The 21498-nt window shown below is 37.4% G+C and overlaps 1 protein-coding gene across 33 annotated transcripts in view; it reads left to right on the plus strand.

The window, feature by feature from the left end:
* PICALM (phosphatidylinositol binding clathrin assembly protein) overlaps window positions 1–21498 on the plus strand; it is a 259498-nt gene that overhangs the window by 181486 nt on the left and 56514 nt on the right. For 32 of the 33 annotated variants that reach the window (XM_060403877.1, XM_060403875.1, XM_060403879.1 and 29 more), the window contains 3 exons: window positions 13849–13991; window positions 17234–17309; window positions 20912–21014. The exons of the other annotated variant lie outside the window; for it this stretch is intronic. In XM_060403877.1, the coding sequence (XP_060259860.1) occupies window positions 13872–13991; window positions 17234–17309; window positions 20912–21014 (299 nt within the window). In that variant the 5' untranslated portion in view covers window positions 13849–13871. The remainder of the gene's footprint in view (window positions 1–13848; window positions 13992–17233; window positions 17310–20911; window positions 21015–21498) is intronic. 33 annotated transcript variants of the gene reach the window in all.

A 21498-nucleotide genomic window follows, 5' to 3' on the forward strand; every position in this document is an offset into this window, starting at 1 on the left:
AATATGATACTAAATAAAATAAGTGATATCTGATATTTCATGGTGCTTTAAAGTTGTAAAGTACTTTGAATATATTGTATTACAGTATATTCTTGTGAAAATTGATGACTGCTATCCCTATTTTTCGGAGAAGGCAATGGCATCCCACTCCAGTACTCTTGCCTGAAAAATCCCATGGATGGAGGATCCTGGTGGGCTGCAGTCCATGGGGTCGTGAAAAGTCGGACGCGACTGAGTGACTTCACTTTGACTTTTCACTTTCATGCATTGGAGAAGGAGATGGCAACCCACTCCAGTGTTCTTGCCTGGAGAATCCCAGGGACAGGGGAGCCTGGTGGGCTGCCGTCTATGGGGTCGCACAGAGTCAGACACGACTAAAGCGACTTAGCAGCAGCAGCATCCCTATTTTTAAAATAGAGAACTTGAAACTGGGTGAGAAATTAACATGCCTTGAAGTTATAAAGGTGTAGAATAGTGAATCTAGGTTTGGTTCTAGAGCCTCTAGTTACTCTGATGTCACTTCATCCTGTTATAGTATAGTCCTAGCACATGGAAATGGATTTGACCAAGCATGGAAGTGTTGGAGGGACAGTATAGAGCAGAATTTTAGTGATTGGTGGAATTAGCATCTTCATCATTACTGTTCAAAGCAGATTGGAAACAAATAGGATAAGATATCTTAGGACAGACTGTCAAATAAGTGTGCATCAGAGAAGGACTGTTAATAGGGAGAAACAAACTTCAAAGGAATAAAAAGAACCAAAAACCGGACACCCCCTTCTCCCCACCTGCCAATCAATCCTTCTGGAAGGTAGCCAGTATAGCAGTGAAAGACAAAGCTAATGTTCTCTGGTATTTGTCAAATTTAGGCAAGGATTATGCTCTAAAAGTAGCAGTCTTCACAGTAGTACCGTTTCAGTTGGGTAGAAGGCTATTTGGGGAGCCCTTGTTACTATAGCAAAAGAGAAATTGGTGCAGGGTTGGCATTGTGAAAGGAAGGGAGAAAGGGGGTTAAATTTTCCTGCTACTTGTCTGGACCATTTTAAGATTTATATCATCTTAACAAATCAAGTGAAAGATATGTTCTTGCAAATTTGAGGAGTTCCTCAGATACCCATTCAGAGACAGAATGTGAGTATTGAAAACTATTTGTGATATTATCTGTACCTAAATATAGATACTTGCATGAAAGAACAAACTTTTTATTCTTACTCTTTTACTATTAGTGTTATTGAAGTTGGTACATAAAAGCAGAACTAAATAAAAACCCACTGTAATTGCTATGTACAATATATGTTGTGTTAAATTCGTTGTTTCCAAATTCTATAGTAGCAGAGATCAGTTTATCAAAATGTCTTATACTGAGAAATAACTTAAAGTCTATATTTCGGGGAAATAAATCCACGATTAACTGTTCAGTGTGCAGAATAAGTTATGATTATGTCAATTTTTAATAGAACTAATCTTCAAAACACTGATTTTTGCTTTAATATACTTAGGTTAATGATTTTTAAACATCGAGTGATTCAGATAACTGTATTTTCGAATAACTTCCCTATTCTCTTGCATAGTTCTGAAAAGTGTTTTCAGATCAACAAACATATTTAAACTGGTGGGGTATTTTTATTCTTTAGTATTACTGAAGCATAGTTTACATGGGATTTTTAACTTGAAAGAATAATATCTTCAATTTTAGCAGTTTTATAAAGTAGATTTTAATCTCAGAATATATTATGCTTTGTATGAAATTCGTTTGTCATGAACTTTTCAGATTCTTTTTTTTTAATGCTGCGAAATGGGCAAACATGAGTTTATAGTGAATTTTATAAAAACAGCTGTATGGTTATGAAATGTGTGAAAATGGAGATCTTTTGGCTGAAATGCTCCTAGTAATCACTAGGAAAACTACTTTGGCCTTAGTTTAGCGTGATTTATTAATAATGTATTATTTCCAAACATTTTTCACTTACAGAGCAGTATTTCAAAACTTAAAGGCATGTAGATGGGCTGTTATTTGGTGGTTACTATTTTGTTGTATCTGTCATTACTGTTTATATCAGTTAGAAAAAACATTTTTCAGCAGTGGCTTTTATTCTAAGAAGGGTGCCTGCTTCATGAACTGTAGTAGATGACTGGTGCCGCTTTGACTCACTGAAGGGGAGCATACCACTCTGCTTTAATTTTGAAGTGTGTGAATAAATGAGATTCCCACTATCTCTTACTGAGCTATCTGGGTAATGCTAGAGGCTTTTGCAGGATCCACAAGGTTGCTGTTCATGAAGACTTAGGTTTGGCAAGGGTGGAGCAGACAGGTGATGGAACGCCTCCGTGCTTCGGTATCACGTGGATGATGGTAACTGAACATGGCAGTCAGTTCTGTAGGCCTCCAAGCCCCTGGGACACATTGTCATTGTTACTGTCATTTTCAGTGGTCTTTATCCAAGGCTCCTGATTATCATGTATAAATAACCGCCTCCCCCTAACACTTGGCCCATTCTTTTTAAGGGCTAAGAAATCTATTGCACTTTTCACCATTTGACGTGCTTTTGTTCGTTTATTGATTGTTTCTCTCACTAGTATATAGTGGCAGAAACTTTGTCCGCTATTGTGTATTTCTTAAATATTTGGCATAGTATGCAGTAAGTGTTGTTGCTGTTCAGCCGTGTCCAACTCTTTGTGACCCCATGCAATGAGTATTATAGAAATAGGATTTCTGTTCATACTGAGGTTTGCAAAGTTGTGGGAAGATGGAATATAAAGATTCTGTTGTTCTAATTGCATTGGAGACATGAAACTTGTGTTTTCTGGATGAGGTAGATTCTGGCACAGAGGCTAACTACAATTTATTATTCTCTCTGTCTAGACAGATTTAAATTCTTAAGAGAAGCCATTAAAATTCTTTTGGATTCCTACTTTCTAGACGTAGGCTTGGCTGTTACTGAGTAACATTAATCTAGCTGTGGAGACTTTTTGCCTCCTTGTCTCTCCTCCGCTCTGGATCTTAGAGTGTAGAAACGGACTTTTGTTTCACCTATAAATCTACAAGTATTTATCCCATCATATCAACACATGTACAAAATAGCATGCCACACATGTGAACAATAAAAGCAAAAAAAGATTACTGAATTTAACAAATCTAAGAATGAATCTTGATCACTTAAAAATGGTGGGACAGTCTTATAACAGTTGAGATTGTGTTTCTGTTTTTCAAACGTAAGATATTTTTGGACATAGAGGTGAAAATTTCTAGTATTTACAGTTTCCCAGAGAAGAAATCTGAGAATCATTTACGTACAGGTTTTTGTTGGGGATGAGAGGACAAAATAGAGTGGAAGCATGTTTGTGTAGGAAGGCTAGGGAAGAACCAGAATTCAGCCCTCAGAGAACGAAAAATGCAAGTACACTGGGAGCAGATGACAATAGTGTGTTAATTCCGTAGCTGCATGTAGACTTTTATTAGGTCACTTATAACTAGGGTGACATGTAATTTATATTCCAAACTGGGGCAGTGTTGAGAGTGAAAGTATATGCGGTCTGAATGGAACACTGGGACAGCAGGTGTCAACCAGGACTGCTCCAGGAAAACGAGGACGCTTGCTCACCCCCTGCTTGTTACGTGCTTTGCTCCAGACTTAGTCCCAGTTATTTGAACTTCTCCATGTAATTTGTTTTCTCCTTTAGTGAGCTCTAATGTGCATTCACAGAGTCTCTTAAGCTTTGGTTCCTTTTACCTGGTCTCGGTGGAATGAAAGAATTCTTTCCATATTTTCTGCAGCCCTGGACTGTTCTGATTTACAGCATTGGTAGAGGTAAGTACAGAACTTGTAATATGTTGTTAGCTGACCTTTTATTTTGCTTAGGAAATCAGGTTTTGTGTGTTTCTGATCCAGTGTGTGATGGTTTTGAGAGCCGTGGTATGTCTGCTTAACTGGATTGATGAACTGTTATTAAGTTGTTAGAATGTAGTAAAAAAAAAAGTTTGTAATTTTGGCATTTACTCTTAAATTGCTTTGTACATACTTAATAACACATTGTTTTCTTTTCTATAGGTGGTATTGTAATTCTGAAACTTCAAGGAGGTTTCTGATCTTCAAGGAAGGGAAGGAGAACACCTTGTGCTTATACCATGGACATGTAATTTTTTTTATGTTGGAACACTGTAATGCTTTTGTTTTGTTTTCCTATTCAACTTAAATAAAAATTTTTATTCTTATATTAAGTGATGTGTTTTTATTCTATTAAGTAACTTCTTATTGTTATTTTACATTGTGTGGAAAATTAGACATGGTAATAGTACCTCTGAGATAGTGCTTACCAAGATGCGATTCTCCTCACCTCTGAGATCTTATTTGGAATCTGAGTTGGGACTAAAGTTATCTAGGTTTGGAAACCGCCAGAAATCCTAAACAGTCTAAAAATTAAGGTGTTTGTTTATAGCTAAGCTTGGACCCATGACTATTCTTGTGTGTGTGTGTGCGTGCTCACTCACCCACTTGTGTTCAGCTCTTTGCGACCCGGTCTGTGTCGTAGCCCACCAGGCTCCTTTGTCCATGGAGTTTTCCAGACAAGGATACTGGACTGGGTTGCCATTTTCTCCTTCAGGGGATCTTCCCGACCCAGGGATCAAACCCATACATATCTCTTGCATCTCCTGCATTGGCAGGTGGGTTATTGAGGACGATTGTGCCACCTGGAAAGCCCCAAGTGTCTGTTCTTACCAGAGTCCTGTTGTTTCTCTGTACAGTCTGCCATCTAGTGGTAGGAATGCAGAGTACACCACAACACCATGGTTTTCAGACTTCATGTTACAAATGCTTTACATAGTAGGCTGAAGCATTTTCATAAGGGTAAAACGACTATTTCATTTGAAAAAGAAGATAGTAGCTTTGAATTCTGAGTGTTATGTTTTTCTATATAATGCTTTCATGACTTGAATTTTCTTCTGTTCTTTTAAAGCGTTCTAAAGATGCTAGTAAAGTAATGCTCAAAATTCTCCAAGCCAGGCTTCAGCGATACGTGAACTGTGAAATTCCAGATGTTCAAGCTGGTTTTAGAAAGGCAGGGGAACCAAAGATCAAATTGCCAACATCCGCTGAATCATCGAAAAAGCAAGGGAGTTCCAGAAAAACATCTATTTCTGCTTTATTAACTATGGCAAAGCCTTTGACTGTGTGGATCACAATAAACTGTGGAAAATTCTGAAAGAGATGGGAATACCAGACCACCTGACCTGCCTCTTGAGAAATCTGTATGCAGGTCAGGAAGCAACAGTCAGAACTGGACATGGAACAACAGACTGGTTCCAAACAGGAAAAGGAGTACATCAAGGCTGTATATTGTCACCCTGCTTATTTAACTTCTATGCAGAGTACATCATGAGAAACGCTGGGCTGGAAGAAGCACAAGCTGGAATCAAGGTTGCCGGGAGAAATATCAAGAACCTCAGATATGCATATGACACCACCCTTATGGCAGAAAGTGAAGAGGAACTCAAAAGCCTCTTGATGAAAGTGAAAGAGGAGAGTGAAAAAGTTGGCTTAAAGCTCAACATTCAGAAAATTAAGATGGCATCTGGTCCCATTACTTCATAGGAAATAGATGGGGAAACAGTGTCGGACTTTATTTTTTTGGGGGCTCCAAAATCACTGCAGATGGTGACTGCAGCCATGAAATTAAAAGATGCTCACTCCTTGGAAGGAAAGTTATGACCCACCTAGATAGCATATTCAAAAACAGAGACATTACTTTGCCAACACAGGTCCATCTAGTCAAGGCTATGGTTTTTTCCAGTGGTCATGTGTGGATGTGAGAGTTGGACTGTGAAGAAAGCTGAGCGCCGAAGAATTGATGCTTTTGAACTGTGGTGTTAGAGAAGACTCTTGAGAGTCCCTTGTACTGCAAGGAGATCCAACCAGTCCATTCTAAAGAAGATCAGCCCTGGGATTTCTTTGGAAGGAATGATGCTAAAGCTGAAACTCCAGTACTTTGGCCACCTCATGCGAAGAGTTGACTCATTGGAAAAGACCCTGATGCTGGGAGGAATTGGGGGCAGGAGGAGAAGGGGGCAGAGGATGAGATGGCTGGATGGCATCACGGACTCGATGGACACGAGTCTGAGTGAACTCCGGGAGTTGGTGATGGACAGGGAGGCCTGGCGTGCTGCAATTCATGGGGTCGCAAAGAGTCGGACACAGCTGAGCGACTGAACTGAATGGAACTGAACTGAAAGATGCTCAACACTTCCTAAATCTTGTTACGTTTCTTATTCCTCTTGCTAAAAAAGTTGATTTCTTTTGGTGGTTTCTATAAGCACCTGAAATTGCACTCATGAAGGTGTTTTCAGGTTATCTTCTTCAAATATTTTGTTTAAAATTGAGAGCTAGATGATGCGAGAATTTGTGAGGATTTGTAGCAGCTTTTCTGTTGAATAGTTTTTAAGGGAGGCAAAACCTCTTATGTGATTTATAAAAAAAAAAGTTGAAAGAAAAACTTACTACTCAATAACCGGATTAAATATAACTATCGTGCTCTTAATATAGCTGTCAGTTCTGTTCAGCTGCTCAGTCGTGCGACTCTTTGCGACCTCATGAACCACAGCACACCAGGCCTCCCTATCCGTCACCAACTCCCGGAGGTTACCCAAACCCATGTCCACTGAGTCGGTGATGTACAGATATATAATTATCAAGCTATCAAGTTATCTTTACATTTTAGTTTTCACCAGAATGAATCTTAGTTTTCAACAGTGTGAATCCTTACTCCATTCATTTTTGCAGAAAACACACTGACAGAAATAGCGTACCTAGTTGTGCCAGCAGGTTGATTTTTCCCTGCAGCTGCAACTTGGTTTTTTTTTTTTTCAGTAAGATGGGAGTTTGCCTTACTTTCTTTGTTGGTTCTGGAGTTTCCTGAAGACTCACCTACAATGGTGTAAGACTGAACTTGTATTCAAAGTATTGGTCTACCTCTGCAACAGGGGCTACCAGATTTCCAGCTGTTACACTTGCAGCTTTTGTGCTTATCCCACCTCTTCCTCATCCTTGAGGAAATAAAGGAAGAAATCAATGCTGTCTTTTGCCAGTGATCACGATATGCTCTAAAGGGTTTGGAATTAGTTACAGTACTTGTTTGCTGTGTGATGTGAGAAGTCCTTACTGAAATTTGTGAAATTATGGAAATAATAGTGATATAGTTCCTTTACATACTGATTTTAACTAGCTGTTCTACATGTAACTAAATTGCTGAGTAATTATGAAAGTATTCAGTTCTTTTTGCATCATCCCATATTTGGGCAAATATGCTATACATCAGAAAGTAGAGTATATCTGAGATCTTACTGTTACTCTACATTATTCTTTAACATGGTTTTGGTATAATCTACTGTAAGCATTTTCCCCACTCAGCTTTTTTTCTTTTCTGTGTATTTGTTGGCCTCATAATATTTCACTACCAGACTGCTGTCATTTAATGAGCTATTCCTCCCTTATTGAACGTGTCCACTCACATTGTGACTTAGATACCTTAGCTTCAGAGTACTCTTATCAAAACTTTTTGGATATCATTGTCATTTCTTTTTAGTGCTTTGAATGCTTCTTTCTCTCCTCTTTCAAGTTAACTCAGTGCTTATTCAGAGAAGGCAATGGCACCTCATTCCAGTACTCTTGCCTAGAAAATCCCATGGATGGAGGAGCCGGGTAGGCTACAGTCTGTGGAGTCGCAGAGAGTCCTGAGTGACTTCACTTTCACTTTTCACTTTCATGCATTGGAGAAGGAGATGGCAACCCACTCCATTGTTCTTGCCTGGAGAATCCGAGGAATAGGGGAGCCTGGTGGGCTTCCGTCAGTGGGATCACACAGAGTCGGACACGACTGAAGCGACTTAGCAGCAGCAGCAGCAATCCTTATTACTTGTACTGAGTATTCTATATTATGTGAGTCTTTCCCTAGTTTTAATTTTAAATCCAGTTAAAATATTGGTTAGATTTGTTTCTTAGGGTATAAATCAGTCTGTAAAGGTTGTATTTTTGAATTAATTCTAATGGAATTATGTGAAAGTCTAACACATTTCTCACAGAGGATCCCAGAAACTTTAAAGAAAATTGTAACAGCTACATCTTAATTTGGACCATATTTTGTGACCCTTTATACAAAAAATTGAACGATGTAAGATGGTTCATTCTGTTTCCCAGACATCTTTTGGCTGAGGTCTGATTTCAACTTGCATGTTTTCTGAATACTTTCAGACTTTTCCTAAGTGAAAAAAAACTGTGCTGATACCTTACAGCAAAAGTTCAGAAGCTTTCCTTTATTCTCTCATTGCTGTTTCTTGGTGAATATTGTTTTTATTTGTACTCCTACCCAGGAAAAGTTTCAAAGATCTGATCACCGAAGCAACATTTGATGAACCACTTAATTTGCCTTCCAAATTGAGTGTGTCTCCAGTTTTCTAGATGATTGAAGAGATCAGTCTTATGCTACTAAAATAATTTCTGAAGGCAGTTGCAAAAGGATTGTCTTTCGAAATGACCCTTTTGAAAGAGACAGTAATATGTGGCTGAATGATTGTGATGCATTTTGCTTTTTTTAAAGACTAGCTTTAGGCAAGCTCTTTTATTAGAAAATCTACTTTGGGTATCAGTGTAGTTTTGATATAGCCTAGTGAGTGCCTGTTTAGATGAGAACTTGAGGCTTTTACATTCTGCTAATGGTGCATGTCACTGACTGGGTTGCCTGACTTGTGAAAATCTACCCTTCGACAAGTCAGTACAGATCTGTGGCTATCTGGTAACTGGCTATTTCTTAATTTTTGTACTTCGCTGAACATTTCCTAATGAATACAAATATATATATATATTTGCATTCTACTGCTTTTCTTCTTCTTTTTTTTTTTTTTTAAATTTTTATTTATTTATTTGGCTGCTCTGGGTCTTAGTTGTAGCATGTGGGATCTAGCTCCCTGACCAGGGATCGAACTGGGCCCCCTGCACTGGGAGCTCAGAGTCTTAGCCACTGGACCACCAGGGAATTCCCTTTTCTTATTATTTTTAAATTAGCTAGAAATTTAGAACCTGCATTAAATTGGCTAGTTGGGTATTTGCTTTGTATATGTTTCCAAGCATCCTTATCTTTTACAAAAAATTTAATTCTGTTACTAAGTCTGGTATCTAGTGAGCTCCTGTGACCTTACCTAGGGGTCAGTACCTTACCTGTGTTAATGCAGTAAACATTTATTTTATCTACCCCAGACCTTGTTTGTTGGAGAGGCATATTAAATAATAAAAGTGAGCATTTTGTTTTAAAAGTTTAGATTGGTTCCTTCTGCTGTCTCTGTGTGGAAAAATGCTCTTCATTTCCATAGTAGGCCTGTTTTCCTCTACCCTTAAATACTAGAAATCCTCATGAATTCTCACCTATACTTAAAGCAGAGAACCTATATGCCATATAGTTATTTTTTTTGCGTGTAGAGTTTAGGATTTGTTATTAATGTAATATTAAAGAAGGTTTTACATTTTTTATATTCTCAAGGTAAACGGCTAAATGAAAATATGAGTTTCTACTTTAGAAGCCTTTTGATGGTAAAGGAAGTTTACTTTCAGGTTTGTGCTTTTTAAGAAATGAAATCTGATTTGAGAATGAGAAAAGCAGTAGCTATCAAGGTTTCCATGATATGCTTGATATTTGTTTGAAACAATTGGCTTTTGGTTGATTAGAGGTGTGGAAAACATTTTCCTTCCTGAGTTGTTGGGGCTTAAGCTTAGAAGCATTTTCAAGTTACTACTATAGTAGAAACATTGTTCAGAGGAAAAATTACCCCTGGAGAAAATGACTGGTTGAGTTAAAGTACTACGGGCAAGTGTGTTCTGCAGAGTTTGTGTAACCGTGCAGTATATTTTTTCCCAGAAGCGTTTGTATATCTTTGGTTTTTGCATTTGGTCTACTCTGAATTTATGCATGAACTCTTACCCTATTTTTCTTGTTATATATGAAGTGTTACATTTTAGCTTCTGGAATTTTCCTTCCATTTTTATGTGGTCATTTCTAAATGCTATGAAATATAGTTTTCATACATTACAATAAACCATTACTTGTTGGATCTCCTTCAACTTTGAAGTTGAGAATTTTCACATGTGATGGGCTCAGGTACAACAGACCTTTTAACCTTTGAGGATTGCAGGTTGTGCAAAGAGTTGTAGATCGTTGGTGTAATTTGTGTAAAAAATACATTTTGAATGGTCTTGTTAGGGCTACTCAAGTGCATACTCAAGTAAATGTTATTTATTCAAAAAGTGTGAGTGACCATTGTATGCATTGCACTATTCTTAGGAAATCCAGCAGAGAACATAATAGAGCCCTCCCTACATGGAACTTATACTTTAATTGGGAGAGAAAGACGTTAAACAAGTTAAAATGAGTTAGGTGATAAGTGCTTTGGGGAGAAATAAAGCAGAATAAGAGGGTGTAGTGAGGGTTTGGAAGTAGAGGATTGCCTTAAGGCTTTGTTACTTTTTATAAATATTTAGAGATGTTCATCTAATAGGTGACATTTGAGCAAAGATCTATAGGAATAAACTCAGGGAGTAAGAGAAGTGTGGATATCTGGGAGAAGAATATTCTAGGCAGAAGGAACAAAATACTGAACACCTGAGGTTAAGAGTGCTTGGCTCGTGGGAGGCGTTGCAAAGGAGGCCTTAGTGTAACTGAAGCAAAGTGATGAGGAGAGCGATCACAAAGGGAGTATACCGTAGATACAGTATGCATAGTCTAATGCGTAACATGCTCATTGAAGCTGAAACCTACACTTCTGGCTTCATTTAGAATCAGGCTGTCTCTGACTAATCCAGCGATTTGCTTATCTCCCTGATTAAGAATATGGAAAATTACCAACAAAAGTATTTGCAGATTCCTTTTAAAATCTCTGATTCTAGATGAGAGTGATGGGGAAGTAAATAATAAAAGTGTAGAATTGTGTACCAACTTTAGTGTCTGTGTGGTGGGTACCTTAGTCTGTAGAGAGGAGAATTTCACAAAGGAAAATACATTATTCGTTTTGAGGAATGAGCAAGAATGGAAGAATTTGGGTGTGAAGCAGCAGTGTGTATGTGTGTGTGTGAGAGAGAGAGTCAGTCGTGTCCGACTCTTTGTGACCCTGTGGACTATAGCCCTCCAGACTCCTCTGTCCATTGGATTCTCCAGGCAAGAATAATGGAGTGGGTAGCCGTTCCATTCTCCAGGGGTTCTGCAGGACCCAAGGATTAAACCCAGGCCACCTACATTGCAGGCAGATTTTTTACCATCTGAGCCACCAGGGAAGCCTGTCTTGGAAGTTAAGGTTCAACAGGGAGGATATTGACAAAGATGGAATGTATGCTAATCCTGTGTGTAGTTGGGAGATCATTGAGGTTAGTCAGTGTCATGGCCAGTTTTTATTTGGGCATGTGGGGGTGGGTGAGACCTCAAATGAGATCTCATTAGAAGTGAAGAGGCCAGTTAGTCCAGCATTTCCTTAGGGGGGACGGTTTTGGGTGGAGCGGCTTTTTTTCTTTTTTTAATGTTTGTTTATTTTTGGCGGTGCTAGGTCTTTGTTGACGTGGGGGCTGCTCTCTGGTTGAGGCGCATGAGCTTCTCACCTCGGCGGCTTCTCTTGGTGTGGAGCGCGGGCTCTAGGGGTGGTGGTTGCGCTCTGGGCTCTAGAGCACAGGCCCAGTAGATGTGGCGCACAGAGCCTTGTGGCCCTGTGTGGGGGTGTTTTCCTGATAGGGGTTGAACCCTTGTCTCCTGCAGGCGGAGTCTTTCCCACTGAGCAGGGCGGGGCAGCTTTTAATTGCTGAGTGTCCGTTGTGCATTTAATTGTGGAGTGTCCATTGTGCATTGCGTGACAGTCTCCCTCATCTTTGTCCTCATGTGCCAGTAAAGCCCTTCAGAGGGCATGATAATTCCTCCCCCTAACTTGGTTCTAAATACTCCCAGGACTGGTTGATGTCTAGTTAGGGAAACAGGATCTTCACTCTGGCTTTGTCAGTGATAGTGGGGTGGAGAGGAGAAGGTGGGATATCTAGACGTTTAAGAGACTTGGTTCTTGATGGGCTCTAGGGAGTGTTTACACAAATGTGGGTGTGTGAACACGTACACACATGTAGGAGTGCCCTTGGGCAAGTATTGTGACAACAAATTTTGTGACAGGTTCAGTTTTGGAAAGTAAGATTCTGAGGAGTAAAATGATTATTGACATCATTGTGAGAAATAACTGTTAAAAGAAATGAATAACTTATAAAGATAGTTTCTGGAAGGAAAAAGAAAAATAGATATGTAAACATGGGAAAACAGGAAGTTAGGAATATAACTTCATATAATTAAAATCAAAGCTTGATCACTGTGCTTGACGTTTTAAAGGGTTCAAAATGAGCAGAACATAGATAGGCCTTGCTCCCAGTAAATTATATTTTGAGAGAGAAAGATTATCTTTGGAGTAAGGCAAGTACAGTATATTCAGTGCCTTAGGGCAGATATAAAGTACTATTCAGAAAGGCAGAGATCAAATTTAAAATAGCAGAAGTAAAATATCAGAAGCTGAGCCAAGTAAATGAACTATTTAATTTTTGTTGCAAGTAGTCTCAATTGTGAAAGCCTTGTGTTCGGTGGGCATTCTCTTTGACTGTTTTGTGCTTTGTTCTTCAGGCATTGTTGGCCAGGGTAACTGCTTATCTAAAATGCATTTGCTTATCAAATGTTACTTTGTACAGAAATTGGCCCTATTAAACAAACATTTTTGAAAGATTTATAAGCAGATAAATGGTCATAGTTGCATTGTTTCTTTTTAGCAATCACAGCCAAATTAGATCACTTGAGTTCATATTGAATATTAAGTACTAAAGGTGAAAAGTGGACAAACTTTTAATGAGTCTCTATTTTCCTATTTCCCCTTTAATGGTACTTACAACTGAGGTAGTTATACATTGTTTTATGGATACTTTTAAAACAACTCATTTCTTGATCATCTTCATTACATGTCTAAATTGGATCATATTTTGTATTTTCTTCATTGAATATGCCAGTAATATCTGTGAAGCAGATATGAGGTGAAATTCTGAGAGGTATATTAACTTTAGACTAATTAACTAAGATTAGACTATTTTATGGTAATGTTTTCCAGTTATTTATATTTTAAAATATAAAGTTAGAACTTACATTGTTTTACTTGTTTTCAGAGTAATAATTGAGTAGAGTTCCTGAATCAGTTCTTTGGAAATTCATTGCACTGAGAAACTATTAGCCCATTTTCAGTTTTGTCAATATTAGCTAGTTGCTATCAAGTGAAAACTGAGCTAACTCAGAACTGAAGGGAGAAAAGAATTAGAATTGTTTTATATAAACTGAGAGTCCTGTCCACTCACAGACCACATATCTGCTCTATTAGTACAAGCACAGCATTCTAGGGAGGATTTTAATAAAGGTGTTCAACCTTCAGCTTGCATCTGTTTCTATATGTATGACTAAAGTGTAGGGATGAATATTATTAATATTGTAATTCTAAATTTTTATGAGAAGTAAGAGAACTGAGAGTTACTCAAGGCCTTGAAACAGTTCCTTTTGAGATAAATAAAATGTACTTCAGGGTGAAGGAAGTTTGATTTACTTTCTGGTATTATTGATTAATTATGTGATGTTAATCAATGCCCTGTTTACTTCTCAGGTAGAAGTTCTGTCTTAGTTGTTCTCAAGAGGATTTTTTAACAACTTTTCCAAACTATCCATTTTTGTTCCACTCTTGTTAAACCTGTACTCTGTTAGTATGCAGACCTGCCATTAAAAGTAAAGCAGAGTAAATTAATCTTTTTTTTTTAATTGCAGACTTAATTCAGTGCACGAATGAGATGAATGTGAACATCCCGCAGTTAGCAGACAGTTTATTTGAAAGAACTACTAACAGTAGTTGGGTGGTGGTCTTCAAATCTCTCATTACAACTCATCATTTGATGGTGTATGGAAATGAGGTAAGCAGTATTTTTGGTTAACAAGTGTCCTGGGGGTGTTGACTGGTTCAGGTTGCTTCTCCTACTGACACCTCAGAAATGCCTATAGCAACTGAATAATATAGGTCAAAAGGGCAAGGTGCTCCTGCAGAAATAGAATTGTAGCCCCTACACTTTTTTTTCTGCCTTTTAAATCAGAAAGCAGAAAGTGGGTCAGAGCACAGGGGACTTTCAGTAATGGGATCAGGAAGCAAAGATTAATGCCCGGAGATGGGTTCTATAAGCAGCTCTGGTTTTTGCAGGCCTTTGTGTATAGGTTATATGTTTGTCTCTATTCACTTAGTTTTTCATTACAGCCCAGTCAGATTTCTGTCTGATTTCATATAGTTGTCTGTAGAAGCCCTTTGCCTAGTTCAAGGCTGTGATATTAAGGACTAAGATGGCATTTTGCTGAGAGGGACTGATAGAAGAACACCTTCTTCAGCAGAGTTGTGTCTAAAGTCTTTGTTACCCGGAAAGGGCAATGAATAAGATGCATGCTGCTGCGGCTGTTGCAGCTGCTGAGTCGCTTCAGTCGTGTCCGACTCTGCGACCCCATAGACGGCAGCCCACCAGGCTCCGCCGTCCCTGGGATTCTCCAGGCAACAACACTGGAGTGGGTAAACCTTTGCAATTTAATGTGTGGAGAGAATCTTCTTGTTTTCCATGATAGCCCAGTAGCTAATTTTTGAGTTCTTGATTTTCTCAGCCTAGTATGCTTACTTGTAAAATTGTGTCAAAAGGAGTATTTAAAACTGTGTTTAAAGAAAGTTTGAATGGAATTAGATAAATCTAGGGCCTTGGTATGTGCCTTAGAAAAATGCAGATCACTGATTGCTAGGAGAGAGTTCCCACTGAGATGAGGAGGGACTTTTTTGATTATATGTGTAGCTTTTAAGTTTTAAAAATTATTTTCAGGAGTGCTACCTGAAGTATGATTACTTGGGTAACACGTGTGACCCATTTTTAGGACATGTTACTCAGTTGCTTTCTAATCATTGGGCAGTATACAGAGTCAGTAGAAAAAGTTGAATATGCTAGCTTCAGTGTAACCTAAAACATTTTCTTCTTAACTAGAATAATAGTTTCTATTTTTATTAGGAATGTGTTTACCCAAGATCATGATCATCTATTCAGAAGAATTTCAGGCTTGTATATATTTTTTACCTTAAAGAATAAACTATGTAGTTTATTCTTTAGGAAGAAAAAGCCACAAATACAACCAACTGCAATGCTAGTTTAAAGAGACACATTCAGTGGTGACCTTCAGAGGTGAATAAGGTAATGATTTGCCCAGTGCTCAGTCTTGTGCAACTTTGTGACCCCATGGACTTGTAGCCTTGCCAATCTCCTCTATCCATGGAATTTTCCAGGAGAGAATACTAGAGTAGGTTGCCATTTCCTGCTCCAAAGATCTTTCTGACCCAGGGATTGAACCCACATCTCTTGGGTCTCCTGCATTGGCAGGCGAGTTCTTTATCACTGAGCCACCTGGGAAACCCCAACAGTGATAATACCAGAAGCAAAACCTTTTTAGAAGGCAAAGAAATAGAAAGTTGACTGTCATTCCTTACAACTGACTGACTGAGAAAGGTAGCATTTCAGTAGTGGTTGGTTTTCAGATAAACTCTTCCCCTTCAGTAGCTGAGAGAAATTTGGCCTTCTGCTCTTTTTCGTGTGCTAGTCTGTACAATCCTCAAGTTTTTGCATTGGCAGGCGTTACTGGTCTGTGAGAGTATGCATCGAGTTTCACTATGCTGTGGGGATGGAGATTCTCTAGAACAGTTGTTCTGAAACAGGGCAAGGCAGGCAAGTGATTTTCACCCTCAAGGCACATTGGCATAACTGGAGGGGATGCTACTGGCATGCTGAGCATCTTACAAGTGCACAAGACAGCCCCTCACAAAAAAGAAGCATCAAAACTTAGGAAAATCGTAGAGTGTTACATTGTCTTAGGATTTTTTTGTTGTTGTTGTCTTAGGATATTCGAATGCATTTTGAAACAAGTTGTTTTAGGATAAGTGATGAAACAGGAGTCTTTGATTTTCAAATTGTTTTTCAAAATCGTGGTTTGTTAGTTTGTGGTGATCTCTGATGAACACTATTGAGTCAGAGAAGTGATCATGTACATAAAATTGATAGTAATCCTCTGCATACATTTACAAAAGTAATCCTTTTAAAATTTGTCCTACAAAGTTGAAAAGAGTTTCTTGAGCTGTTTTAGAGGTTGTGTGTGAAAGGAAATTAAGGTAGTGTTCTCTGGTAAGCATTTTGGAGAGGGGCTTGACAGTATTTTGAGAAGATGAATTTTTATACACCTGCTGAGCCAACAGTTCAACCCTAAGTATATATCATGAGAAACCTTTGCATGCCTGCAGGTGGAGACCAGTACAAAGACGTCAGTGAAACATCGTTAATACTCGTAAAACTAGAGAGAACTTAAATATTCGTGTAGAAAGGGATATATAATGGGTGCAGTAGTTTGCTGAAATACTCAGACATTGTTGAAAATGAGTGAACTAGATGTACATATAGTAAATGGATAATTCTTGGGAAGAAGTTATTGAAAAACACATTGGAAAAGAATGAGTACAGTATAGAATTTCTGTAAATTTAAAATAGAAACCAAAATTATGTACTGTTTTTAGATCCTTATATATGTAGTAAAAGTTTAAAAAACATTCATGGTAAAAACCTACTTCAGAAAAGTGATTGCCTTTGCAGAGGGAGGAAAAGGGAATGGTATTGAAGGCATGTGTCTTTAATAGTGTGTAATTGGATTCTGTAAGGGGAACTAAAGTGATGATTGTTAATCTGCACTGTGGGTAAGAGGATGTCTGTTCTGTTATACTCCAATATGATTACTAATATTCTGTTTTTAAAAAGAAATAATAAAAATTTGGATCACTAGATACCTGTTTTAAAAATAAAGGCACCATCTGAGTATGATTAGCTGTAGCCATAATATGCTATAGTAAAGCGCTTCTAGTTAAAAGTGCCTGTTTCCTTTTAACTTTAATACCATAGCTGTGGCATTAGACTTCAATCAATTCCTGCATGCTAGTGAAAAATATGTTTTATGTTTTTGGGAGGACTGAAGATGATAAATTTAAGCTAGATAAGATTAATGTGTTAACCACCACTTTCCCCCTAATTCTCAAGTTAAAGTTTCTTAGATGGCAGTACTGTTTGACATAATTATTTGTTGTCTTTTTTCCCCCCAGCGTTTCATTCAGTATTTGGCTTCAAGAAACACATTGTTTAACTTAAGCAATTTTTTGGATAAAAGTGGATTGCAAGGTAAAGACACCTTATTCATTACAGAAAAATCAAGAGTGACCCCATTTGAGGATTACTGTAAAGTTGAACTCTGTTCTTTTGAACGTATGCTGTGGAGGAGCCTCATGTTTTAGTGAAGGTTGTAGAGAAGAAAAAAGTTATCTTTTCATAAGAAGATGGATTGACTTCACTTCTCGCCACCCCGAGCTCTTTGAGAAGCAGTATAAAGTAGCAGTTTAAGAGCATGGGTTCTGAAAGTGGACTGCCTGCATCGAATCCCATCTCTGACACCGACTGCATAAACTTGAGCAAGTTGCTTTACCTCTCTGCATCTGTAAAATGAGGAGTAATGATCAGCACCCACTTGTAGGATTATCATGAGGTGTAACCTAGTTATGCGTGTAAGGTGTCTAGAATGATGCCTGGCACATAGGAAACTCTACGTATATTCTGTTCTAGTTGTTCTAAATCATACACAACTGAAGACTGTTAAGTATGAAAAATATTAAATTGATTAATGATTTGAGGAGTGGCATTTTGTTTCCATAGGATGTTACATTTGAGTTTGGGGTTATCAAGTAGTATAAGAAGACAAGTTTTAAAATTCCCAGTAAATAAAAGGAATGTTGGTCGAATAAAACAGAATTATTTAGTGAACTTCTAAGGGGAAAATTTTTCTAAGCCACATATGACATACCTAGCTTTAAAAATGTAAAGTTAGAATGTAACTTTACATATCTATAAATGTAGAATGTAGCTCTTACTGTATCTGCCTTCATTGTTGTTATTATTTTATACTTTATTCTAAGAAATGTTGAGAATATCATACATTTTAGTAGCAAAGGTAAGTATAATATGTTTCTCAGATGAATTACTTATTAATACTTACCAGATATTTATTTTACTTTAATTCAGTAACTTGAAATTGCTGTAATCTAGTACTGTAGCCCTCCATGTACGTACTCTCTTAACGGGATCTCTTACACTTAGCCAGAGCTAGACTGTTAGCATTATAGAATAACGCTAGGAAGAGCCTCATAAAGGACATACTGAGACCATACTAAAGGAGTACTCAGCAGTAAGTTTCAGCTGGGAAATATCTTTAGAAAAGGTAATATTTGTGCTGTGCTTTGAAAGATGGATGAGGACATGAGTTGACTTAAGCAAAGGTAGACAGATGTATGTGGATGGTAAAGAGCATGGGTGTTTCTTTATAGGGCAAATGAATATGAATAGAATGTGAGATGAGATGTTGGAGAATATGTAATGGCAGATAACTCTTGGGAAGCTGTTTGGGGCCAAAATCATGCACAAAGGATTTTGATATGTTTGGGATTTTATGATGCAGCGAGAAACCATCGAAGGTTTTTGAGTTGAGGGAGGAGGAGAGAAGGAATGTATATTATTAAAAAAAACCACTCTAGCTTGTTGTATCTGAGTGAGTAACATCTTGAGGACCTTGAGATTGCTCTGGTCATTGTTTTGATCATCTAGTAGAGAGTTAGTGAGGACCTGAATTGTGGCTTCTGTGGAGATGAAAATCAGTAGAATTTAGTGATTAGCTGTGTATATGTTTATGAACTGTTCAATACTTCTTTACTTTTGGCAGTTGAAAGTACTAATTAGAATTGAATACTCAATCTTTCAGAGATTCTGGAAGATCAATAATCTGTACGTAGAACCAGCTGTTACAAGGTTGATTTTACTTTAATGAGAGATATCATGCCTTAAATAGTTAAGAGGGAAAAAAATGAAGCCATGGAATCCCTTTTTCAAGTAAAATCTTTAATAGAAGCTATCTGTATATATAACAGGTGAAACTGGAGCTGTTTTGTTTTCTGGAACATGGATGAAACTACCTCATCTTTTTATTTCTGCTTTCAGCCTTATTTAGTTCATTTGAACTGTAAGAGTCTGGAAAACAATATGCAAATCACTACTCTAGAGCAGAATATATGCTTATGTTCCAAGTGGGTTTTTTGTGTCTCATTAACTACTGATTTTCTACTTTCTTGAGATGGAAATTAAGCACTTCTGGTGACAAGGTTTTAAGGCTTTCATTCCTTTCATGTAGAGAACAGTTTTTAGGCCTTTTATTTAAAGCTTATATTCAAAGATGTTATAAAGGTTAGACTGAAATGATAAAAGTTATATTTCAGTGATGTTTTTGTAATTTTGATTGCTGATGTATTTTGTTGGGTGGAGTCTGGTATATTTTATTCAGTATATACTGGCTGTTACGCTAGTTGTATATATTATAATTAAACTTATAGTGCATGAGATAACTGTGTACTTCTAATAGCTGTACTTGAAGTAAGAATATGGGAACACAAAGAGTTCAGGGAAAGTTTTAGAGACCGAGCCTTGAAGGATGAGAGATGTTTCTCCCCTTAGTGAGGATCTAATAGAGTGTATTAGAGGGAACAGTATTAACTGAAGAGCTGAAAAATGTGAGTATGTAACACCTTATACAGTACACTAATAGCTATGAGAATATCTGAGGGCAGTGATTTCTTTCACTGGTTTTTCTCCAGTAGCAAGGTAGTAGCTACTAAGAAATATTTGCTGAATAAATGAATTGGTGATTATGTTAAATCCAGTCACTGTACTTTGTGTGTGTGTGTGTGCACTTGTTTTGGTGTATATTTTTTTAAAGTAGCAGAGACCATCAACTAAAATTAAATTTGTTAGATGAAGATGAACTAAAGTAGAATGGATCTGCTTTTACAGTGAAAATGAAAGTCGCTCAGTCATGTCCGACTCTTTGCGACCCCATGAACTATACAGTCCATGGGATTCTCCAGGCCAGAATACTGGAGTGAGTAGCCTTTCTCTTCTGCAGGAGATCTTCCCAACCCAGGGATCGAATCCAGGTCTCTGGCATTGCAGGCAGGTTCTTTACCAACTGAGCCACAAGGGAAAGAACAAAAATTTGTAGACTTCTTTGAGCCAGGCAATAGCTAAAATACAAGTTTGTTAGTTTGTTTGTTTTTAATAATATTGATTAGATTTTATGGTGCTGAAGTCTTCAAATCTCATGATTGTGTTGAAGCAAAAACTTAGAATGATTTAGCTATTCACTTAGAAAGTTTCATTGAAAACTGTCATAGAATTATTTTTTTTTAGGCCTTAAATTTGCGTATTGCCACTTATTTCATTGTACAATGCAGTAATTTTCTCTGCTACTTATAAGGTTGGCACCCATAAGTTGTTCTAAATCATATGCAACTAAAAATGGGAAAGTATGAAAAATATTAAATTGATTAATGATTTTGAGGAGAGGGATTTTGGTTCTGCAGGATGTTAAATTTGAGTCATGGGGTTATCAAGTAGTTTAAGAAAGCAAGTTTTTCAATTCCCAGTAAATAAAAGGAATGTTGGTCAGAATAAAGCAGAATTATTATTTTAGTGAAATTCTAAGGGGGAAGATTTTTCTAACCCACATATGACATACCTAACTTTAAAAATGTAAACTATTATAGATGTTAATGTCACTTAATTCATATCACTAAATTGAAGGTGTAATATCAAGACATTGTGTCCAATGGATAAAATGAGTTGGTTTTCTAAGCTAATTGGGTTTTTAATATTTTATGAAATCCTTTTGTGTTTTTTTCTTACAGGATATGACATGTCTACATTTATTAGGAGGTATAGTAGGTATCTAAATGAAAAAGCAGTTTCATACAGACAAGTTGCATTTGATTTCACAAAAGTGAAACGAGGGTGAGTTAAGCTTTCTTTCTTTCATTCTTTTTCTTTTCGACATCTAACGAATTTGAATATTTTAAAATGTTAACTGCAGGCATTATTTGAGCAAACTCCGGGAGATGGTGAAGGACAGGGAAGCCTGGCGTGCCACAGTCCATGGGGTCGCAAAGAGTCAGACACAGCTGAGCGACTAAACAATAGGCATTATTTATTATGAATTACAGAATTTCAAGCCAGTCTTAAAAGATGAACTTCATGTTTTTTTAAGAAGTGCATCAGATACTTTTACACTAGGATTTTTGAAGTTCTTATTAAATTTTCCAGCAGCTTTATTGAGACAATTCATACAACATAAAATTCACCCTTTTAAAGTGTACAATAAGTGGTTTTTAGTATATTTACAAAGTTGTGCAACATCACTGCTGTCTAATTCCAAAACATGTGTTTCCTTTTCCTCTGGACCTTGGCAGTCACAAATCTACTTATATCTCTATGGATT

The sequence above is a fragment of the Ovis aries genome, chromosome 21, assembly GCF_016772045.2.
Source record: "Ovis aries strain OAR_USU_Benz2616 breed Rambouillet chromosome 21, ARS-UI_Ramb_v3.0, whole genome shotgun sequence".
Classification (NCBI taxonomy): Eukaryota; Metazoa; Chordata; class Mammalia; order Artiodactyla; family Bovidae; genus Ovis; species Ovis aries.